The sequence below is a fragment of the Macrotis lagotis genome, chromosome 3 (genome assembly GCF_037893015.1).
Source record: "Macrotis lagotis isolate mMagLag1 chromosome 3, bilby.v1.9.chrom.fasta, whole genome shotgun sequence".
NCBI lineage: Eukaryota > Metazoa > Chordata > Mammalia > Peramelemorphia > Peramelidae > Macrotis > Macrotis lagotis.
This window is the reverse complement of record NC_133660.1, coordinates 227,056,545-227,079,111: the sequence shown is the minus strand read 5'-3', so window position 1 is coordinate 227,079,111 and position 22,567 is coordinate 227,056,545. Positions and strand designations below refer to the sequence as shown.

The 22,567-nt window shown below is 38.5% G+C and overlaps 1 protein-coding gene across 3 annotated transcripts in view; it reads right to left on the bottom strand.

Moving 5' to 3' along the window:
* The window catches only part of ATRN (attractin), a 229,602-nt gene that overhangs the window by 6,396 nt on the left and 200,639 nt on the right, over positions 1-22,567 (bottom strand). For 2 of the 3 annotated variants that reach the window (XM_074229992.1, XM_074229991.1), the window contains exons 27-28: positions 15,974-16,081; positions 3,367-3,481 (exon numbers count right to left, since the gene is read on the bottom strand). In XM_074229992.1, the coding sequence (XP_074086093.1) occupies positions 3,367-3,481; positions 15,974-16,081 (223 nt within the window). Of the gene's footprint in view, positions 1-3,362; positions 3,482-15,973; positions 16,082-22,567 lie in introns of all 3 variants that reach the window. The other variant, XM_074229994.1, reaches the window with a different exon arrangement.

Here is a 22,567-nt window from a genome sequence, read left to right as displayed (position 1 = left end):
GAAAGAGAGAAAATTAGAAACCGAAAATATAGTAAAATGAGTTATCAAGAAAAATAAGTAGTATAGGGGCAGCTAGGTGGTGCAATGGATAGAGCATTGGTCTTGGAGTCAGGAGGACCTGAGTTCAAATCTGGATTCAGAGATTTGATACTTCTGTGTGACCTTGGACAAGGCACTTAACCCCATTGTTCTCCCCCCCAAACCCAAAACAAACAAAAAAAATGAGTAGTATGTTTTCTACTTAACTATCTATCCAAGATCTGTGATAGTACCAGGCATTGGTAGAAGGAAAGAAAATCATTTCCTTTTATAATTCTCTAAAAAAAATTCATTTCATGCTATGGTTTCATTTTAACAAACATTAAATGTCTACAAAATTCAAGGCCTTTGGTGAAGCCTTGAGGAGAAAAGGATGCATGAAGTGGCAGAGTCCCTACTTGTGGAACATATCCTCCTTCCTGAGGATGAGTCTATGTGGATTCATTCAACAAGAAAAGAAATGTAGTCTAAGGCAGGGGGTGACAGGCAAAAGGTAATCTAATAAAGGGCTCCAGGAAAATCCCATGGAACAGATAATTTCAGTTGGGAGAAGCAAGCAGATATCACAGAGTGTGCTGTTCAGGAACAGCTCAGGATAATTTTCTCATTAGACCTCACCTTCTAATTACAGCAAAGGAGAGCCTTTGCTGTGACACCTGAAGGCCAGGCCTGGTGGAGAAGGCACTTTGGAAGGGGCAGGCACTGCCCTTCCCTGACATCATTCCCTGAAAAGACACTCCCTCCTTCCCCCAACTTGCACACTTGGCTCATGGCCAGGATCAGTGGGTTCTGTACCCTTTATCTGTAACTACTGCTGTGTAAGGAGGAGGTTGCTAAGAAATCCCAATCTATTAGCCCCTCTGCTAGGAGTTAAGGGCTGGGCTAGACAAACTGCAAAGACAGTGCTCCAGAGGAAGAGACTGGAAGTCAAGCTGAAGCACATGTGAGATTTCAAATCACCTTTGGGATATAAACTCACTGTGTTCCCCTTTGTATGTATAATGTATAATGATGAAAATCAAGTCCTGAATTTTTCTTTCATCTACATAGGAAAAAAAAAACACTGCCTGCTCTCTTTTATTTCCACTTCAAGTTTAGGTTTCTCTAGGAGTTGGGGATGGAGGCGTCCCTTTTTTTAGTAATCAGTAACCAAAGGAAAAGATGGAATTATTCTCTGAAAAAATGGGATGACAGTTGGGTCTTGCTTGCCCTTCAAATAGCAATAAGAACATTTTCCACTTTTCTAGTGTTTTAATGATTATAGAATTCATTGATCACAACAACCCTGAAAGGTAAGGATTATTATGACTTTTTCATATGAGCAAACCAAGGCTTGTGGAAGTGACCACAAGGCAGTTAGGAAGATGCCTCTAAAATCAGGGCTTTCCTCACAGTACCACTCTGGCAAACCCCCAGGGGCTAGGGGCACAAACTGTCTCCATCCACAGAGGAAGTTAAATTATAGCTCACTCAAAGCATTTCCATGGCTTGACCACTATTCCTAATTCTTGCTCCCTGAACTCCAGGTGCAAAGAGGGGTCCTGAGGTGGAGCCCCGGCTCAGATACAGCTGTATGACTTGGGCGAAATTTTCCTTCTATGAGCCTCAATCTACCCCTCTGTAAAATAGGGACAATCAGGAAGGCTCATCCTGCTTACTCCACAGCACTGAGATGAGCCCTGTATGGGGGGGTCCTGTTTTGGCTCTTGCAGGTCCTGCCTTGTAACAAGATCCTGTGTATGTGTCCTTGAGCAGCTCTCTGGCTGTGGGTTCCTTGAGGGCATTTTTATCTCTGTCTACACAACACAGCACAGTCTACCCCCAGGAAACAAGCTGGACAGGCACCTCTATTTCTTTGTGCCTCAGTTGTCTCTTTTCTACAACAGATTCAGTTCAACTCAATTCAATAATAACACTTATCAAGTACTCACTATATGCAAGTACTGAGCTAGACATCAGGGATACAAAGCGAAACAAGAGGAGTGCCTATCCTCAGGAGCATATACTCCCCTGGGAGGGAAGGAAACCAGCACTTCTGCAGCATTCTCCATTCCAGGCACTGTAATAAGGGCTTTTTTATAAATATTATCTCACAACTACACTAGGAGCTGACATCCTATTACTTTCCCCATTTTACAGTTGAGGCAAAGAGAGATTAAATGACTTGCCTGGAGTTATCCAGCTGTTACATGTCAGAGCATCAGCTGATCTACTGGTTCACCCTGTGTATAAGGAAGTCCACAAGAAGCTGATAGACAGTTTTTAAAAAGACATTTTAGAGAGGGACATAGCTATGGTCTTGTGGAGGGATGAGAGATGAGGGAGAAACTCCCTCTGGAGGAGGCCCCTCAGTTATGTTTCCAAGGAAGTGGGTGAGGAACACATCCCGGGTAGAGAAGGGGTAGAACCCCTACAAATCTCCAAGATAGGTGATGGGATGCTATGGACACTGGGCGAGCTGACCAGTTTGAATATAACAGAGCATGAAGAGAAATCATAGGAAATGACATTGAAAAGGGGAGCAAGGGCCAGGCTGTGGAGAGATTTAAAGATCAGTCTAAATATGCATTTTATTTTAGAGGCACAAGGGAGTCACTGAAGAATTTTGAGTGTATGGAAGACTTACTAGGATCTGTTTTAAAACAATTACCTAGGCTGTGTAGAGGATGGACTGGAGAGGGGGAGAGAGTGAAATCAAGGAGACTAATTAGTGTTATTCTAACAATCCAAGTGAGAGCTTCTGAGGATCTGAATGAACACTGAGGCTTTCAGGGGAGAAAAGGGATAATGGAGAAGGTGAACTGATGAGACTTGGCAACTGTACAGACTGGAGGAGAGGAGGGTCAAGGATAACTCAGAGTTGAGAAGTTTAAATGACTGGAAGGATGATGCCAACAACAGAATGGAGAATTCTGGAGAAGGAATAGGTTACTAGAGAAGTAAGAGTTCCATTTTGGACACATTGGTCTCTAAGATCTTTTCCACACCTGACATTTTATGTTCTAAGGTCCTTCGCAGTTCTGACATTCAATGTTCTGTAAACTTTCTCTTCCCTGACTTTTTCTGGTGTTCTCACCACCTAAAAATGAAGAGAAGCTTAAGAAATAATGTTTCGGGGCAGCTAGGTGATGCAGTGGTCCTGGAGGACCTGAGCTCAAATCTGGTCTCAGACACTTAATAATGACTTAGTTGTGTGACCTTGGGCAAGTCGTTTCAGTATTGACATCTCTGAGGAAAGCTCAAGGCTCCTAAGTATTTTAGCTCTCTTCTTCAGAACTAAAGGCAGGTTGTTGCTTTCATATCAGCTGAAGGGGAACATAGACTCACCTGACTGTCCTGGTGGGGGGATTCCTCCCAGGCCTCGAGGCAGCCTTACAAATACTGAAAGGACTGCAGCTCTGTTACCAAAGCAGGGCTCCAAAGCAATGGGCTTGGGAACAGCCTGTGGAAGAAGAAAGCACATAGGGTTAATAATGGCTTCTTAAAGTATCACTGACAGACAGTTTTGCCTAATTTTTTCTGATCTACTTCTAGCCAGGGGGCAGGACACAGGAGTTAGGGGGTGGTAGAAACAGTTTAGCCTTTCTTCTTGAAATCAGAGGAGCCCCAGAATTCTCTAAGATCAGAAAGCATTGCAAGAACACAAGCATCACTGGGACTGGCATGCACACCAAAGATTACGTCTGGATTAATTTTTAGTGGCAGAAAGGTTTCCCTTTCTTTTATGTCAGTAACCCAACACACCAACACACCATCACACACACACACACACACACACACACACACACACACACACACACATACACACACACACAACCACACACTATCAATCAATCAACCCACAAGCATTTATTAATAGCCTGCCATGGCCCAGGCTGGGTGTGCGAGGTGCAAAGGCTCACACTTTTCCACTCAAGAGAAACCATGCTTTGTCATCAACACACATCCTCCTTCTCCTGCCAGTGGTCCAGGGACAATGGCTCAGCACCATGGCCTGCCACTTCTGAAAGGCTGCCGGCCCCTAACCTAAAATAAAATAATAAAAGACTGCTTGTTCTCTTGGCCCTTTTGGTTCCATTCATTAATAAAATCATTTTCATTTCAAAGTATAACTTCATCAAGTCCTTCCCAGACACTCAACATACTGTACAACTGAAAGTCTGCTCTCTTTTTGACTAGGAGTAATGTTACGGACATGTGCAGTAGAGGCCTAAGTGGTCACGCCATTGGTAAAGAATCTTGCATTTTTTGGACCACAACCATTATGGTCATTTTGGAGCTTATTTTAAAAACTTATAACTTATAAAGACCTGCTGGGAAGCTGGCTACACCAATGAGGAAAAAGTCCAAGCATGACTAATGACCCTACCACTGAATATAACACCAATTTTTTTTAAGGTTTTTGCAAGGCAAATGGGGTTAAGTGGCTTGCCCAAGGCCACACAGCTAGGTAATTATTAAGTGTCTGAGACTGGATTTGAACCCAGGTACTCCGACTCCAAGGCCGGTGCTTTATCCACTATGCCACCTTAGCTGCCCTATAACACCAATTCTTTTCAGGACTGCTCACTGGTGATGAGGTACCCCTAAAATCAAACAGTTCTTCCTCTACTGGCAGAGAAGGAAAACACCTGTTTAATGAGAGATGCCACTATGGGTCATATAGTTGTGAGGCTGAGGGTTGATCTCCATTTCTCTGCTATTTACTATACATTTCTCTCAAACAGTGAAGGTTTAGTTTGAGCTGAGCAATAACTATCATTTCCAAATTCTTCTCCCTTAAGACTACAAAAAAATCATGTTCTGATATCATCTTCATATATACTAATCAAATAATTGCTGCTCATTCAATTAACTTAAAACTATCATGGTATACTTTAATTAAGAGACCCAGAGACATGATTTTACAAGTTAGAAAGGGAAAAATAAAATATCACAATTAAATCATCAGCATCCAATAAAACAGCAGAGTGAGCTAAACAAATTGAACTTAAAATCATTTTATGATCAGAAGAAACTGGAATCATTACAACTGGGCCTTATATGTCATCTTTTCAGGGTAATATAAATTGGACTTTCACAGCTTAGGAAGATAAAACCCAGTCTGGGTATGTTTATGACCACATAGTTTTCCTGTTTGGTTCTTTCAATAAAATCTTAGAAGTTCACAATAATTTCTTTTTTGCAAAATATGTTTATAGGCTCTAATCTAATAGTAGTTCGGTCCCTATGCTAATGGTTAGGCCAAAGCCATGAAACAGTTGAAGTCATCCCCTGCTTCCAAACTGCCTCCCATAGTCTTCCATTCTACATTTCCTCCTCCATTGTTTCTCCACCCCGACCTGTTATCTCCTCCCTCCATATACAATTTTCTGTCCTATCAGCATTCCAAATGAGAGATCACACCTGAAACAGGAAATGTGTCCCCCTGTGTCCCCCTCCCTTCCTGCTAAGTCATCATTCCTCTCACTGGTTGACCATTCCATTGTCAGACCTTCCGTGTTCTCAGGTTGTTGAAGAAGACCCAGAATGAGAAGAGCTCACCAAGGCCAAGTCATTTTACAGATAAGAAAACAGGTCCGGAGGTTAGAGAAATCACCCAAAGTCACAGCAAGAAGAGTAGAACTGAACTTTGAACCCAAGTTTCCTGCCCACACTCTCACTTTTTCTTTTTTTAAAATTAAATTATTTATTATGCCTCACCAATCAATTCAATCAATTAGACTTGTTTTTTTAGTCATTTACATTTAAAATAATTTCAACATCTAAAATGGTGTAACAATTTTAAGTCTCCATCAAGAGTTCATGCTTGATGGAAAAAATTAAATGAACTGATGCTGACTGAAGGAAACAGAACCAAGGGAACATTGTACACCTAAACAACAACACTGTGAGATGATCAACTATGATGGCTGCATCTCCTCTCAGCAGTTCACAGATCAAGGACAACTCTAGGAGACCTATTATGGACATTGCCATTCATATCCAGAGGAAAAACAACAAACCACAGAATCTGAATATATACAATGTTCACTTTTTTAAAACCTCTTAAGTTTTTCCTATCTCATGATTTTCTTTCTTTTCCCTTCATCTTAATTCCTCTTACACATAATGATTAATATATAAATATATTAAAAAGAAATGTACATGTACAACTTTTACCAGACTGTTTCCACCAAGGGGAGAGGGGAGGAAGGGTGGGTGGTAAAAAACTGTGTAACTTACAAATTTGAAAATGGATGAATGTTCAAAGAGTCCATGTCTGTTAATTTTTTACCCCCATTCTATCTCATTCAGTCATATTCTATCCTTTTGGGGTTTTGATTTTTTCACTTTGCATGATTCTATAAAAATATTTCCATATTTCATTATGTTCCTTATCCCAGTAAATCTTAACTACATTATAACACTACATTATCTCAGTGTAATGCAATTTATTTAATCACTACCCTAATATTGGACATTAGGGTACTTTTATTCTGTTTTGGTTGTTTGAGGTTTTTTTGTTTTGTTTTGTTTTTCAATTCAGAGATAATATTGCCACAAAAATCTCTGAACAGTTCTTTTTTGTTTTTGATAACATGTTCAGGTTATATTCCCAACTGAATTATTGAGTCAAAAGGTGTGATTATTTCTATGACTCTCTGACTTTGAACTGAATATTTCCAGATTGCTCTCCAAAAATATCTACAAGTTCACAATTCCATTAGCAAAGAACAAATGTCCCAATTTCCCCAAAGAATCATCAAGTACTGAGTTTCATTATTTTTAATTATTTTGAGCAATTTGTTGGGTGTTACCTTAAAGTGATTTTAATATGCATATCACTGATTGTCAGTATTCTGAACATTTTTCAACATTTTACAAAAGCACCTGGTTTAGAATACATTTTAAAAAAAGAGAATTCCTTATATAGTTTAATGCCAAATCTATGGTTTTTTCTTACAATAGCTGTTTCCCATAATCTTCTATTTTCCATTTTCTGTTGATTACATATTTTTTGACCAGAAAAGTTATTTCTCTTCCACATCTGAGAGTAAACCCACTACTGTATTTTTTCCATCTTTTTAGTTGCCCCCCCCCTTAATGTTCAAGTCTATCACACAGTTAAAAATCATTGAAGTTTTTGATAGGAGATATAGATCTAAATTCATTTTCTATAAACTGTTAACCAATCTTCCAAGGAATATTTTTCAAATAACGAATTTCTATCCATGATACTTCTACAGATTTATCAAACATTTTGTGGAGCTCTTCACTCATTCCTGGCTCTTCTCTGGTGCTGGGAGGTAAAAGATTTATTTGTCTGGACTGGAGTTGATTACTTGTCTACTTTCCTATTGTCTGTGAGTTGCTAACTGACTTTCTGTGCAGTTTGGGGACCAAAAAAAGTAACAATGGATTTTTTCACCGGATTTACTGACTACTGTTTAGTCTGTTATTAGAATTTCAGATTTTTAATGAACTAGATATGAGGGAGTTGAGCAATCTGCTTGGATTTAGGTAACCATCATGGCCAGAAGTTCCATTAATTTTGATATGTGGAATTATTTTTATCTTTGGATTTAAATGTTTTTCTACTTTTTCCCTGATTTCTTCTCCAATTCATTTGTTTAAAAGATTATCTTTTTCAGTTTCTATAGATAAGCAGCATGATATAATAGATGGAGCACTGATTTGAGTTATTAGCCATCATTTCAACTCTTTTCTCAAACACAAGTTATGTGGCATTGGGCAAGAGACAAACTTTCTGGAGTTTGATTTCCTCATAGATAAAAAATAGACTTGAACCTCTTCCCAAGGTCTTTTTAGCTCTAAATCTATGATTCTCAAAATTTTTACAATTTTTACTTATATTATTAAAATTTAATTTAAATTTTATTGCATATGATTTACATCAGTTCTGCTTTTCTGAATTTATGGAGGACTTCTCTATGACCCAGTAAATGATTCATTTTTGTGGGCATTCCATGTATACTTGAAAAGAATGTGTATTCCTTGTTTCTTTATCATAAGAAAGAAATCATGAGATTTCCTTTTTTTAGAAAGATTTTATTTTCAGTTTTATAATTTTCCCCTGTTCTTGCTTCCCTCCCCCCACCCCCCCCCACAAGGCATTCTGTTATTTTTTACATTGGTTCCATTTTATACATTGAATGAGATTTCTTTATTAATTTTTTGTTGCCCATATCTGACAATAACGTATTAAATATTAGTTTTTAAAATATATTTCTTCTATTTCTGTTAATCTTTCTTTTATGAATTTAACTGCTGAATTGTTTGGAGCATATAAACAGAGAATTGTTACACATTAGTTATTCATGTTTTCTATCACTATTATGAAGTATCATCTTCTGTCTCCTAGTTTAAATTCTACTTGGTCGATATCATTCCTAGGCAGTTGGACAATGTATTTTAGACAGAATCTTACTTTTAATCTAGCTATTATCTTTGCATTATGTACTTCCTATAAGCACATTTTGATGGATTTTGTCTCTTTATTCTGCATGATTGTGGGAACATCATCTTACTTCTCTGGAATTCAGTTGCCTCATTTGTAAAATGAAAAGTTTGAAATATATTATCCCTAAAATCCCCTTCTAATATTAAACTTACAATTCTTAGTTTTGGTATTTGCTACTTCCAAGAATTTTTTTTTAGGCTTTTGTTTTGTTTTGGTTTGGTTTTTTTTGTAAGGCAATGGGGTTAAGTGGCTTACCCAAGGCCACAAAGCTAGGTAATTATTAAGTGTCTGAGGCCAGATTTGAACTCAGATACTCCTGACTCCAGGGCTGGTACTCTATCCACTGCGCCACCTAGCTGCCCCTTCCATGAATATTTTTAAGTTCTTAAATATCAATCTGCAATTTCTCTAATTTTTCTTCATCTCATGTTTTTCTAAACAGAGTGCTCTTTAAATTAGCTAACTTGATTAACCAACTTCAAACAGGCATAAAAATCCCTGTATATTTTATGGGATTTCTTTGCTGTACCATTAAAAATTTTACTACTTACATTTCTGTTCAAGAATGAATGTATTAGAAGGAACAGACCCAGTCAGTATGGCTTCAGTATGCACTGGAGCTACCTTGGTGGTGCAATTCAGGCTCAGAAATCTGGGTGGCATGACCCATGGATGGACACTCCCCAGGGTCAGCCCAAGCCAATGCTGAGTGGGTGAAGTGTCCTTGCGGCAATTTTTTTGGGGGGAGGAAGAGTATAGAAGAGGGGTAGAAAAGGAGGAAGAATTGATGAAACTTTTCAGTTTAGGGGAAAAGACTGGCAATCCTAAATGATCCTAAAAGATCCTTATTTCCTTCCCCTCAGCTATTTTTAGCAAGTACAGACCCATTTTACAAAATAGAGCTTTTAGTTCCTAGTCAGCATCAATTTTGGGGAGGAGCTGATGGGAAAGTATTCCCCTGGCAGGTTCATTTACTTGAATGAGGGAATTCCCTTTTACTACTTACTAGTTCCATACAGGAAGAGTTAAAGGGGAAGATAAAGTTAAAGGTAGGGAAGTTAAAGGTAAAGGACCAGGTAGCTCTCTTGAGCTCTGACAAGAATCTGGAACAATCACAACATGAGGATTAAAGGGTCAAGGAGTTCTCTCAGCTATGGCTAGTGTTGGGTTTGGGGAGTTGGAAAGAATTCCCAGGATCTAGGGATGGAGAAAAGCTATCCTGCTGACTGTCTGAGGTTTATACAAGGAGTAGAGGCAAGAGAGATGGCTATGGCCATTCAGGGCATGGACGACAGGAGGGGGGCAGCTTAGTAACTTTGGAGGTCAGTTTCAGGAGCCCTCCAAATGATGACAGATGGGCACAGTCTTCTCAGAGAAACTACAAATGCCAAAGAAAGTCAACACCTACCAGCAAGATAGGAGGTAAACGCTAATATGATTCCATCATTTTTTGCCGAGGCAGTCAGCTCAGCAGCTAGATGACAGTCAGAGAAACTGCCCCACTTGTTAGCCATTCTCCCTGGGGATGATGAAAACCGCTTTTTCATTGAGTAAGTGGAAAAGAAATGGGTGTGCACCTCCATGTTTGGGTGCATGCATGTTCACAGACTCAAAATTGAGTTGGTCAAAGGCGTTACTGAAATTTCAAAATGATTCACTGAGTCTTCAGCCTTCTGGCCTCAACTATGACAATGGGTATTTCAAGCATCTGCCTACAGGTATTTTCACCGACAGAAACCAAAATGAAGGGAGGGGCAAGAGGGATCCTCCATATGAGGGGCACTCCAGAAAGAGACAAAGTCCTTGAGGGGTTCATGATACCCACACCCTGGCTGGGTAACCTCAGTCCAGCCTAGTCATATCACCCTTTTCAATAATCCTATATGATTCACTGAATATTTTTGTTATACCTGACCAATATGGTGTTGGTTTTTCCTTACCTAGACTTCTTTGTTATAAAGGAGGGGTATAGGGGAAAGGTATCCTAGGGAAGTGACAGTACACACTGACGCAGACACAACACAGACACAACACAGACACAGACGCAGACATTCAGATACACAGACACAGAAATAGAGCACAGACACACACACACACAGACACAGACAGACATACAGATACACAGACATAGGCACAGACACAGACACATAGATACACAGACACAGGTACAGACACACACACATGCACATGTGAGGAAGATCTTAAGTGGAGGCATATTCTGAAAGGGGCCTTAAAGGTTTTTCATGTAGATGTGCTCTGACTCACTGGAATATGAGCTCCCTGACAGCAGGGGATTGTAATATTTTATTATCTAATTCACAGGGATGCTGAGTAGAAAAAAGTACTTTATAAATCTTTAAAGGGGCACTAAAATCATTTCTATGATCTGTTCTTCTAGAGTCACAGGTGACCAGATAATGTGACTTCTAAGTTCCCCTTCAATCCTGTGAGAACAAGTTGGCGACATCTACATGCTTTTTGAGATCAGGGCCCTTTTTCATTGTTGCATGTATATCTCCTGACTTCTAAGTTTTTAACAAATAGTAGGTAAATGTTTGACTCTAGATCTTAAAGAAAAGTTTGTGTTTCTACATGATAGCTTGGAATATATGACTGAATTGTACAAATCTTTCTAGAAAAGAGTGTAAGGGAAAGCTAATCAAGTTCTTTCATGTGTCTCCCTTATAGGTGAGTGAGGGGAGGTGGGGGAGACACCAACCAGGTCTCTCTATTGCACTGGAATCAAGTGACTGAAAAAAAATTCCTATGCTAAGTGACTAGTTTATGAGGGTTTCTTTTTCTTTTTCTTTGTATGCATGTAATGTGCTGCTTTTGGGTCTTAGTTTTCCTGTTTTCTTTTCAATCTTATAGCACTATAAACTGGAATTGTTTTAGTACCAACTAAATTGTGATGTCCATCACAATCATCATTGCTTCCTCCCTTCTCCAATAATGATAATATAACTTTCTGAGGTTCTAGGATAGACCAGAGTACTTTAACTGCTAACATCCAAAGCCCCCAGGGCACCATGTTGCTAAAGGCTTTAATAGAGAACTTTTCTCAAGACAACTCTATGAATTTATTTTACAGAGGAGGAAACTAAGGTCTACAGGAGTTGAGCGAATTGTTCAAGGCCACACAACTAGTGGGTGTTCACATTTGAACTTTTGGACTCCAAATTCAATGCTCTTCGAATAAGATGTGCCTTTTCTTCTTTTCTTTTCTGTCTACCACCCCCACTACATCTCTTACCCCTAAACCCAGGGCTGGAAAAAAATGGAGCAAATGTACTGGCTGAAAAAGAGGAACAATTTTTCAAGACACTTTGTCCTGGGCAATTCATGCCACTCCAGAGAGGCTTACTGGTCATGTCTATGAGTCTAGTAAATTGATCAACAGCACTCCCCTTAGAGTTTCTTAAAATCTATGAAATGCCAATTGTGCAAAGGACAGACATTTTGATGGCTATTAGAGAGGAATCTGTCTTTTAACTTTTAGGGCAAAGGAATATATTTTAGGTAGAGTTGCCTGGCATTAGGTTGCTTTGGTTTTAAACTATACAATCTCAGAGAAAAGTCTCCTGAAGAAACTTTTGAACATGGTATGCTCTGAGGCTGATTAGTGGAATGGATTAGGTCCACAATATACAGAAGCAAATGTGTTTGACAAACAAGATTTGAGCTATGGGGCAAAAAATTCACTTTGTAACAAAAATTTTAGGGGAAACTATAATGTAGTTTGAGAGAAACTGAACATTCATTATCATCTCCTACCATATGCCAATATAAGTTCAAAATGGGAAGAAGATATATAGACAGAATGGTTGATTTCATAAGCAAATTAGTGTCTATAGATAGGGAACACTTTCACAGGAAGGAAAATGGATAATTTTGAATATATAACATTAAAATTAGAAGAAAACCAAGAAACGAGGGGAAAATCATTTTAGCAATTTTTTCTGCTAAAGATCTCAGGTCTAAAACACAGGGAATTGAGTCAAAGTTGTAAGTATAAAAATTATTTTGCAAATGATAAATGGTCAAAGTATACAAATAAGTAGTTTTCAGAGGAAGAAATAAAAGGTATCAACAGCCATATTTAAAAATGCTCCAAATCATCAATAATTAGAGAAATGAAAATTAAAACAACTCTTGATGTGCCACCTCCCATCCATCAGATTGGCTAAGATGACAAAAAATGAAAAATGAAAATGCTAGACAGAATGTAGGAAAAAAATAAACTAATGCACTGTTAGTGGGGGCTAAGAACTAGTCCAACCATTCTGGAAAGGAATTTGGAACTAAGCCTTAAAAGACTATTAAATTGTGCATACCCTTTGACCAAACAACAATAGGTCTATATCATAAGGAGATCAAAGAGAGAAAAAAAGGACTCTATGTACAAAAATGTTTATAGCAACTCTTTTTGTGGTGGCAAAGAATTGGACACTGAGGGGATGTCCATCAACTGGGGAATGGCTAAACAAATTGTATTATATGAAGATGATGGAATACTATTATGTTGAAAGAAATGAGTAAAAAAGGGAAAAGGACCCACATGTACAAAAACACGTGGCAAAAAACTGGAAATCAAGGGGATGCCCATCAATAGCCAAACAAGTAGTGGTAAATGAATGTGATGGAATACTCTTGTTTTGTAAGAAATCATGAGCAGGTAGATTTAAGACAAACCCGGAAAGACTTAATGAATTGTTCTTAAGTGAGATCAACAGAACCAGGAGAACATTGTACATATTAACAGCAAAATTGTGTGAAGATCACCTATGACAGAGTTAGCTCTTCTCAATAATGCAATAAAGACAATTCCAAAGGACTTGTGATGGAAAATGCTGTCATCATTCAAAGAAAGAACTATGGAATCTGAATGCAGACTAAAGCTTACTATTTTCACTTTTTAAAATCTGTTTTTGTTTTTTCTTATTCCCCCCTTCTTAGATTCTTATTTTACAACATGAAAAATGTTTTGCATGATTGTACATGTTTTACCTATATAAAATTGCTTGCTGCCTTGGTGGGGGGGCAGAAAAAACTTTGAAACTCAGAACTATTAATGTCTTTGTCAATTTAATATTTCTGAACAATAAATTAATATAAAAAGAAAAAAGAATGAAGGAGATAAGTTTCAGAAAAACTTGGAAAGATATGTTTGAGTCTGATGCAAAGTAAGTGAGTAGAATCAGGAGAATAACCTATATGATAAAAAGCAATATTGTGAAGAGAATCAACTGTGAAAGACTTAGTAATTCTGATCAATACATTAACCTACAAAATATGTTATCTACCTCTGGAGAAAGAACTGAAGGGTACAGAATGAATCATATTTATTTTCTCTATTTCACCCCTAAAATATAGCTTGGGGACTGTCTGAGGACAGATTTGAACTCAGGTCTTCCCAACTCTAAATCCAACACTCTATCCATTGCTGCTCCTCCCAGGTAACTGAAGACATAACTATGCCACAAATGAAATAAAAAAGCAGGTGGTAGCAATAATAATCTCAGACATGATAAAAGCTAAACAAGACAAAGAGAGAAATAGAGAAATTATTTTGTTGAAAGATACTATTAAAATTAATTAATTTCAATGTCACATATATGACCAATTTTGGCTCCACAGAACAGTAGATATTAAGTGTTGACAGATATGACTGCTCTGTTGTTCAGTTTTGCTTACTTGTTTTTCCTTAGCTATAAAGGAGGGTTCTTAGGAGGGAGAAATAAATGTGGTATAACCATTTCCCCCCCAACACACACACACACACACACACACACACACACACACACACACACACACACACACACACTTACTTTACTTAAATGCAAAATTAAACGAGTTACAGGGAGAAATAGATAGCAACATTATAATGTGCCCCTTGCAGAACTGGACAAATATAACAAAAATTGAATATTTGTTGAAAAAGTTTTGTTTCTGTTTTTCCTTTTTATGAAGGGTGATATGAAAAAGAAATCAGATACAATTATCTGAATTCTTGCTTCAAAAAAATGCCTCTCTTAATGTTCAAACAGGTCAGGTCATAAAATTTCAGAATGTGTCCTTGTTGCTCAGTTGTTTTCAGTTGTATCTGACTTTCTGTGACCCCCATCTGGGGTTTTCTTGGCAGAGTTACTGAAGTGGTTTGTCAGTTCCTTCCTCATCTCATTTTACAGATGAGGAAATGGAAGCAGCCAAGGTTAAGTGACTTGCCCAGGGTCACAGAGTGTCAAAACGAGAATATGTCTAGTCTAACCCATAACTGGCAAAGAATCCTTTCTGCAATAATCACAAAAAAGTAGTCATTCAGTCTTTGCTCTACTTTCTAACACCTCTAACTTTTAGGCAGTTTTTTTTATACAGAATTTGAAATCTCCCCACCAGGAACTTTTATTGTTCCTAGTTCTGCCTTGTGAGGTCAAATAGAACAAATCTAATCTCTCCTTCTAGGTGACAGACCTCCAACACATGAAAACAATGATTCTATTTCTTGCTATAGTCTCTTCTGCATTCTCAGTTCATTAAACTAATATTTGCAGGACAATCTCTAGTTGCTTCCCTATCCTGTATTAATCAGGACTCAAAACATGTCTGATTAGATCCGTTTAAAAACACTCTCCAATGGTTGCTAATGGTCATAAATTTCTCAACTCTATTCCTCCTATAACATGAATGAGGAATTAAACACAATACTCATCTGATCCAAACTTAAAAAGATTTGGCTATGGTGTCTGGGGAATAACATCTGTGTGATAATCAATTCAGAGGAAAATCTATTAAGTGGTAGTGAGTATTGGAGTAATGAATAGACACAGCTCTTGGCAATACAGACCATGTTAAGTTTTTTCCTCACAAACCACTGATCTTTAGTGCCTCCAAGTCTCAGTTCTTTTCCTTACCATTATTTGCCTAAAAAAACACAGCTTCCTTTTCCCAACCCCTGTGCATCTCAAACAGAAGGATATCTCAATCTCCACTAAGAAGGATGTATTACCATTTCTCCTTTATTTGTTTATATGCAACACTTTTCTTAACCAATTTTTGGTAAGAAATATTTATATCTTCATAGAGGACATAGCCAATTACTGTTCTGCTTCTTTTCAGACCTCAAAAAATATGATCTTGAACAGAAATGGTTTCCATTAGCAGCACTCAGCTATTTCCAGCCAAATGTTCTACAGTATTGAACTGCAACCTTTCAGAATCTAAGCGAGAAAAACCAAACAAATGGTTTATTCTTTAAAACCAAGAGAACCCAAGACTTAACTGCACATTCAGAAGTAATGAAAATTAAGGCAAAACAAGACCTTACAGCTTCAGCATTTTGGCTTAGAGGAAAAGGAGAAAAAGAGGTTATTAGAATATTGAGACTTCCTATCTTGTGCTTTCCCCCAGACCCAGGGGAACAAGGGACCATGCAAAATACCCCAGGATCTACTCTTCAACAAGCCCTCTCACCTTTATGCTTCCTCCAATAAGATCAGGTGGCTCTTCATCTGTTTCCAAGGCAACATTGATGGAGGCAAAGGGACGACTGGCCATCTGTTGCATCTCACGAAGAAGTTGCTAATAAGTAAATAAAGACAACAGTATGAATACTGTATTCCAAGATCAAGGGTGGGGAACAAGAGTAGTAACATAGAGGAGAGGAACAGGGGAACCAATGAAGGGCAAAGAAATTTTATCCAAGTATGGTGTAGGTTTAAAGAAATGAATCTGATGGGTAAGAAGTTAAGTGATGGTGGGCAAAAGGTCTAATGATGAAGTTATTCCTGTCTTGATTACACAGGCTAAGAGAAAACACTGTTAGTTCAGTGGTGGCTTTCATTCTGGCTACAACTGTATTAAATCATATAGTGAAAGAGGGACTGAAAAAAGCTGGATGGAATGCTATATATATATAAAGAAATTGAATCAAACTGGTGCAATGTTGGTGGAACTGTAAATTGGTCCAACTGTTTTGGAAAATAATATGGAATTTTGTGAGAAAAATAACCAAAATGGCATATTCAGTAATTTCATTATTAGGCATATAACCCAAGGAAGTCAAAGCAAAAAGGTCTCTCTCATACAGTCATAGCAAAAAAAAAGTAAAAAATAAAGTATCTGTCATTTTGAGAAAATCTGAACAAATTGTGATATGTAAATTTAGTGGAACATTATCATGTTGCAAGAAATGATGACTATAATAGAGAAATTAGAGAAACATGAGGAAGATGCATTATCTCATGCAAAATGAACAAAGAGTAAAACATATACAGTGACTACAATATGGTAAATAAAAACAACTTTAAAAAGGCAGGTGAACTCAAATTAAATACAATGACAAATTTTGGTTCCACAGAACAGTAGATGTAAAATGTTGACAGATATGATTGCTCTGTTATTCAGTTTTGCTTACTTGTTTTTCCTTGGCTATAAAAGAGGGTTCTCAGGAGGGAGATATCAATGTGGTATAACCATCCATTCCCAATACAAACACACATCCAACACACCCACATCCATACCCATACCCATGTCATCAATAAAATTTTTTTAAAAGGAGATAGGATAATAAAACAAAGATCCTGAGTCTTCATAGAATTTTTTTTTAGGTTTTTTGCAAGGCAAATGGGGTTAAGTGGCTTACCCAAGGCCACACAGCTAGGTAATTATTAAGTGTCTGAGACTGGATTTGAACCCAGGTACTCCTGACTCCAGGGCCAGTGCTTTATCCACTGTGCCACCTAGCAGCCCCTTCATAGAATTCTGAGTAAGAGAAGAACTTAATGATCATCTAATCTAAATGTTCAGATTGATGAAGAAAGTGAGGCTCAGAGTGGTAAGCTGACTTACCTAATGTCATATAAATAACAATTAGCTGAGCTGGCATCTGAATCCATGGGAATCCCTTTGCAGATGGTTCTCAGATATATTTCCCCAGGCCTAACCTTTCTCCTGACCTCCAGTGGACATCTGTAACTCAGCATGTGCGAAACAGTCCTTATTACCTTTCCCCCAACATTCACCTCCTTTATGAACTCAATTATTTTGTGGGCCTCACTTTAGTGTTATCCTGGACACTTCTCCCACACTCGACATATTCAATCAAATGACACATTTTGTCCTTTCAACTTTCACCATCTCCCCTCTATGATCCCTTCTCTCTATTCACATAGCTATACCCACTTGAAAGTTCACATTACCTCTATGCTTGAACTACTGAAATATTCTTCTGGTTGGTCTCCCCATCCTCAAGTCTTTCTTCTCTCCAATCTACTATCCACTCAGCTGCCAAAGTGATCTTAAAAATCAGGTCTGACAATGACAGCCCACTACTCAAATTCCAATGGCTTCTCAATATCCCCAAGATCAAATATAAAAATGCTTTATTTGCAATCTGCCCTTTCCTAATTTTTCAGTCTCCTTATATTTTACTTCCCTCAGAGTACTTTCTGACACAGCACCACTGGAGGCCTCATTCCATTTCTGGACTCAGCCTTTTCATTGGCCTGGAATGCTCTCCCTTGCCAGCTCTACCTCTGAGCTTTCTTAAATACTAAACTAAATCCTATCTCTGCTGGAGGTCTTTCACTCAACACCTCCACTGCTAGCTCTCTTCCCTCCAAAATTATCTCCCATTCCCAGTATACATATCTTGCATGTAATTTTTTGATATTTTGTCTCCCCTATTAGAATGAGCACTCCTTGAGGGCAGGGATCACAATATCTGACACACAGCAGTTAATACATGTTTGTTGAATTGTGGCCAAATGGTGGAGAGAAGAAAGGTATAGTTCTAAAGTCTCCTGATCTCTTCCCCATCTATCACATGAAACAAACCTCTTAATAGAAATCCAATCCACAAAACCCAGAAAGAAAAGGCAGGAGAAAGAACATCTACCTCAGGATTTGTCTTCTGCATTGGTGGGCACAGGTGTGTGAGCAGAACCACCAGCCCTGCTGACAATAGGGAGAGGGATGACCTCACCCCAGGCTAGAGCCTACCATTGATTGAAGGCAAAAGGATCTAACAGCTTCAGTCGCTCCCTTCAGGCTAAGGGAGATGGCCTCAATCAAGGTCACAGATACTCCAGAGAAAGCAACTAGCACCTCCTACTGGCCAGCCAGAGAAATTGCACTCAGTGAGAAAAGCCTCTAGGGATCCCAACACCAAACCTCTGTGAACCAGCCCCTCCCCAACTCAAGGTCTTAGCAAAATGAAGAAAGGTCAGCGGAAAGGTGGATCCACAGAAAAATTCTTGGAAGGAAAAGACCCTAACTCAGAGAGACCTAGAACCTCTGAGGAGGATATGATCTGGTCTCTAGCACTGAAAGACTTCCTTGAAGAAATAAGGAAGGAGTTTAAAAATCAACTGGAAAATTTGCAACAAGAAAACAAATCAGTGGGAAATACAATTGGTCAAATACAAAATAAGAATAAATCTCTCAGATCCTTAATTGGACAAATGCAAAAAGAAAATAATTCTCTCAAAACCTCCATTGGTCAAATGGAAAGCTCTTTCAAAAGTAGAATTGACCAACTGGAAAAGGAGCTGCAAAAGGTAAATAAAGAAAACTCCTCTCTACAAAAAAGAATGGAGTCTGAAGAAACTAATGACTTCATGAGACAGCAAGAGCCTGTTAAACAAAAATCAAAAAATAGAAAAAAGAAAATGTAAAATACCTCATCAGCAAAATCACTGACCTCAAGAATAGGTCGAGGAGGGGCAACCTGAGAATTATTGGACTTCCTGAAAACATTGAAGAGGGGTAAAAAAAGCCTGGATTTAATATTATAGGATCTAATGATGGAAAATTTCCCTGATATCATGGAACCAGAGGGCAAAGTAGTTATTGAAAGAATACATTGATCCCCTCCAGAAAGAGATCCTAAAATGAAAACACCAAGGAATGTTGTGACCAAATTCCAGAACTATCAGATAAAAGAGAAAAAATCCTGCAAGCAGCCAGAAAGAAACAATTTAAATATTAAGGAGCCACAGTGAGGATTATGCAGGACCTGGCTGCATCAACATTAAGGGATCAAAGGGCCTGGAATGAGATATTCTGAAGAGCAAGGGAGAATGGAATGCAGCCAAGAATCCACTATCCCACAAAGCTGAGCCTTCTTTTTCAGGGGAAAAGATGGACATTTAACACAATGGAAGAATACATGTTTGTTGACATAAATATAAAATAATTCAAGGATGGTGGGTAAGGGAAAACAAGCAGCAAAGGGGATCAGGAGAACCCTGGAGATGAGTCTTGAGGGGAACAATAGGAGGAATAGCAAATAGGTTAGTTTGACTGGAATGCAGCATATTTGAGCAGGAAGGTAACGAAAAGCTCAATTGGAATAGAATGCAAAGGGTTTTAATTACTAAATATAAGTATATTTGTCTCTTATGTAGAAGAGGGAGCTATGGAAGTCTCCTGAGAAGGGAAGTAACATGATCAGACCTGGGCTTTAGGAACAGAAATTAGGCAATTGTGTGTTAAGGATAGACTGATGAGGGGAATCACTGAAAGTTGGGAGACCAATTAAGAAGCTCTTATAACAGTACAGATAAGAGGTATTAGAGGGGACTTATGTTTAGAGGAGACAGGCATGGTATGGTAATGTTGGAGGTGGAGAGTGTGTGAGAAGAAAGAGTAAAGGGGGGGTGGCTAGGTGGCACAGTGGATAGAGCACTGGTCCTGGAGTCAGAAGTACCTGAGCTCAAATCCAGCCTCAGACACTTAATAATTACCTAGCTGTGTGGCTTTGGGCAAGCCACTTAACCCCACTGCTTTGCAAAAACCTAAAAAAAAGAGTAAAGGGTAATGCTTGAGATGATAAGAACTCAGGCAATAGATCTAGGCAAGTTTGGAGGAAGGGCCGGTTTAGAATGGAATTGAAATTCTAACATGCAGGTAGAGTTATTTAGTAGGCATGTAGAAATGGGGTTTTAAGACGTATGTTAGTGATGATCAACACAGGACCTTAATAAATGCTTGTTGAATATAGAGATGTGGGAGTCACCTAAAGGGAACAGCTGATGCTTGAATCTTGGGGAGCTGAGGAGGTCAACAAAAGATGGAATATAAAGAGAGGAGATTCCAAAAGATCCTCTTGCTTTGGGCATGGGAGGCAAAATGAAAACAAAAGAAGAATGAGGACAGAGAAAAATGAGTGAACAGTGTCACAAAAGCCAACTCTCAAGCTCAAGGTGGGATCAGCAATGTTACAAGCTGCAGAAAGGTCAAGGTTATCTGGCCTATCAGTTTAGAGGTCAATGGTCAATTTCAGAGTGAAGTATCTAGAAACTTGCCTGTAAGGTGACAAAGAAGAGACAGAATAGCAATAGATCTTTCTAAGAGCCTGGTGCTGAAGGAAAGAGAGAGATCATTAGCTTGAGGAGATGGAAGTGTAATGATAAGGTGTTTGTAAACAGGACCATAGACTTAGATGTAGAAGGGCCCTTAGACATGATCTAATCCAACAACTTCATTTTGTGGATAGATATTAACCATCAAGGGTGGGATTTGAACCTAGTTCCTGAGACCAGGGACTCTGCCCTTTCCACTGTACCATGTAGTTTCTACTAAATTTAACGTGTGAATGCATTTAGATTGGAAGAAGAGGGAGTGGGGGAAAAAGATTAGTTAGGAAGAGTTAAATGCATTGCTGAGGTAATGAGGGTCTGGCCCAAGGATGGTGACATTGGGAATGGGTAGGAAGGGATAAATTCAAGAAATATTTTAAAAGAAAATGGAAAGAAGAGATGATAGTATGACACAAGAGAATTAGGTTAAGGAGAAATTCAAACAAAATATTTTACAAAAATTTGAGAGACCATTTTCAGCTGAGGTTAGAAGGGCTGCATGCAGGGGATAATACCTAATTTGAACGAAGTGGAATGTCTTGTCTAATGTCAGCAAGGGCTGAAGCCAGTTCTGTTTTCAAATGTGTCTTTTATACCACACTAAGTCTCTGATAAAGGGAGATATACAACAGTGTTTTGATTACACCATCTCTTGCCTTGAAATGCTGAGATATATGTACCTATCTAACACTCTTAGAAAATAAAAGTGAAGTTCAAACAATGTTCCTGTTGGGCAAATCTATGTCCAGATATGTTCATGGGGAATAGGGTACAAGGCCACTTGATATGGGTATGCAATGATGGTTGAGGTGCCAGGTCAAGGATGATGAAGGACACAGCAATCTGCAAAAATAAAACACCACAGGTCTAAAATTGAAAGATGCTGAATATAAAGGATATGTCAAAATAAGGAACCAGGCTGAAAATACATGAAAATAAAAACCTAGCCATATTTTTGTCTTTGTCTGAATGCAAAAGTATCCTTTGGTGTTCACCCCATAATGGATAGATAAATGATAACTACTGACATTTGTTGTTAAATTAACCAACTTGGTTCTAAGGTACTGCCCGGGATTTATTCCTCAGTAGCAAAGTAAGTCTATTACTGGCATCTTGTTTCAGAAACAAAAGGAAAACTGTCAATGAAATTTCAAGTTTTTAAAATTAAAACAAAATTGAGAAAGAATATGCATTGAGACTCCTATATACACATAACCATAAGTGAAACTTTCATATGAAAGTGGGAAGGAAAGAGAAAAACAGAAACAGAGAAAGTACAGCATTTATCCCTGATTACAAAGGTTTGATGACCTGAGTCTATTGCTTCTTCCAAGGAGAGAATGCTGCATTCTCCAGAGGTGGAACTGAAAGGCAGATCTCTCAGTGGAGAGTCAGGGCAGGGAAGACATATGGGAAGTACACCAGAACCATTAGCCAGCAGTGATTCTTGAGATGACCGTTTCTTCCTTGCCTCAGGTCAGTTACACAGGCTTCAGACATGGCCCAATGGAACCTTTGGTGTCTACTTCAATGACCAGGGTGGGTTCAGTGGGAAGGGTGTTTTCTAGGCCTTTCTATAAGCCAAGGGTCAGTTCTGCCCCACTGCCTACTTCTCTCCTGTGCTGTTATGGAATGAGCCTAGGATCAGAATTCCAAAGACTTAGCTAAAGCCAATCCTAGTTCTCCCAATGATTCACTGTGTCTT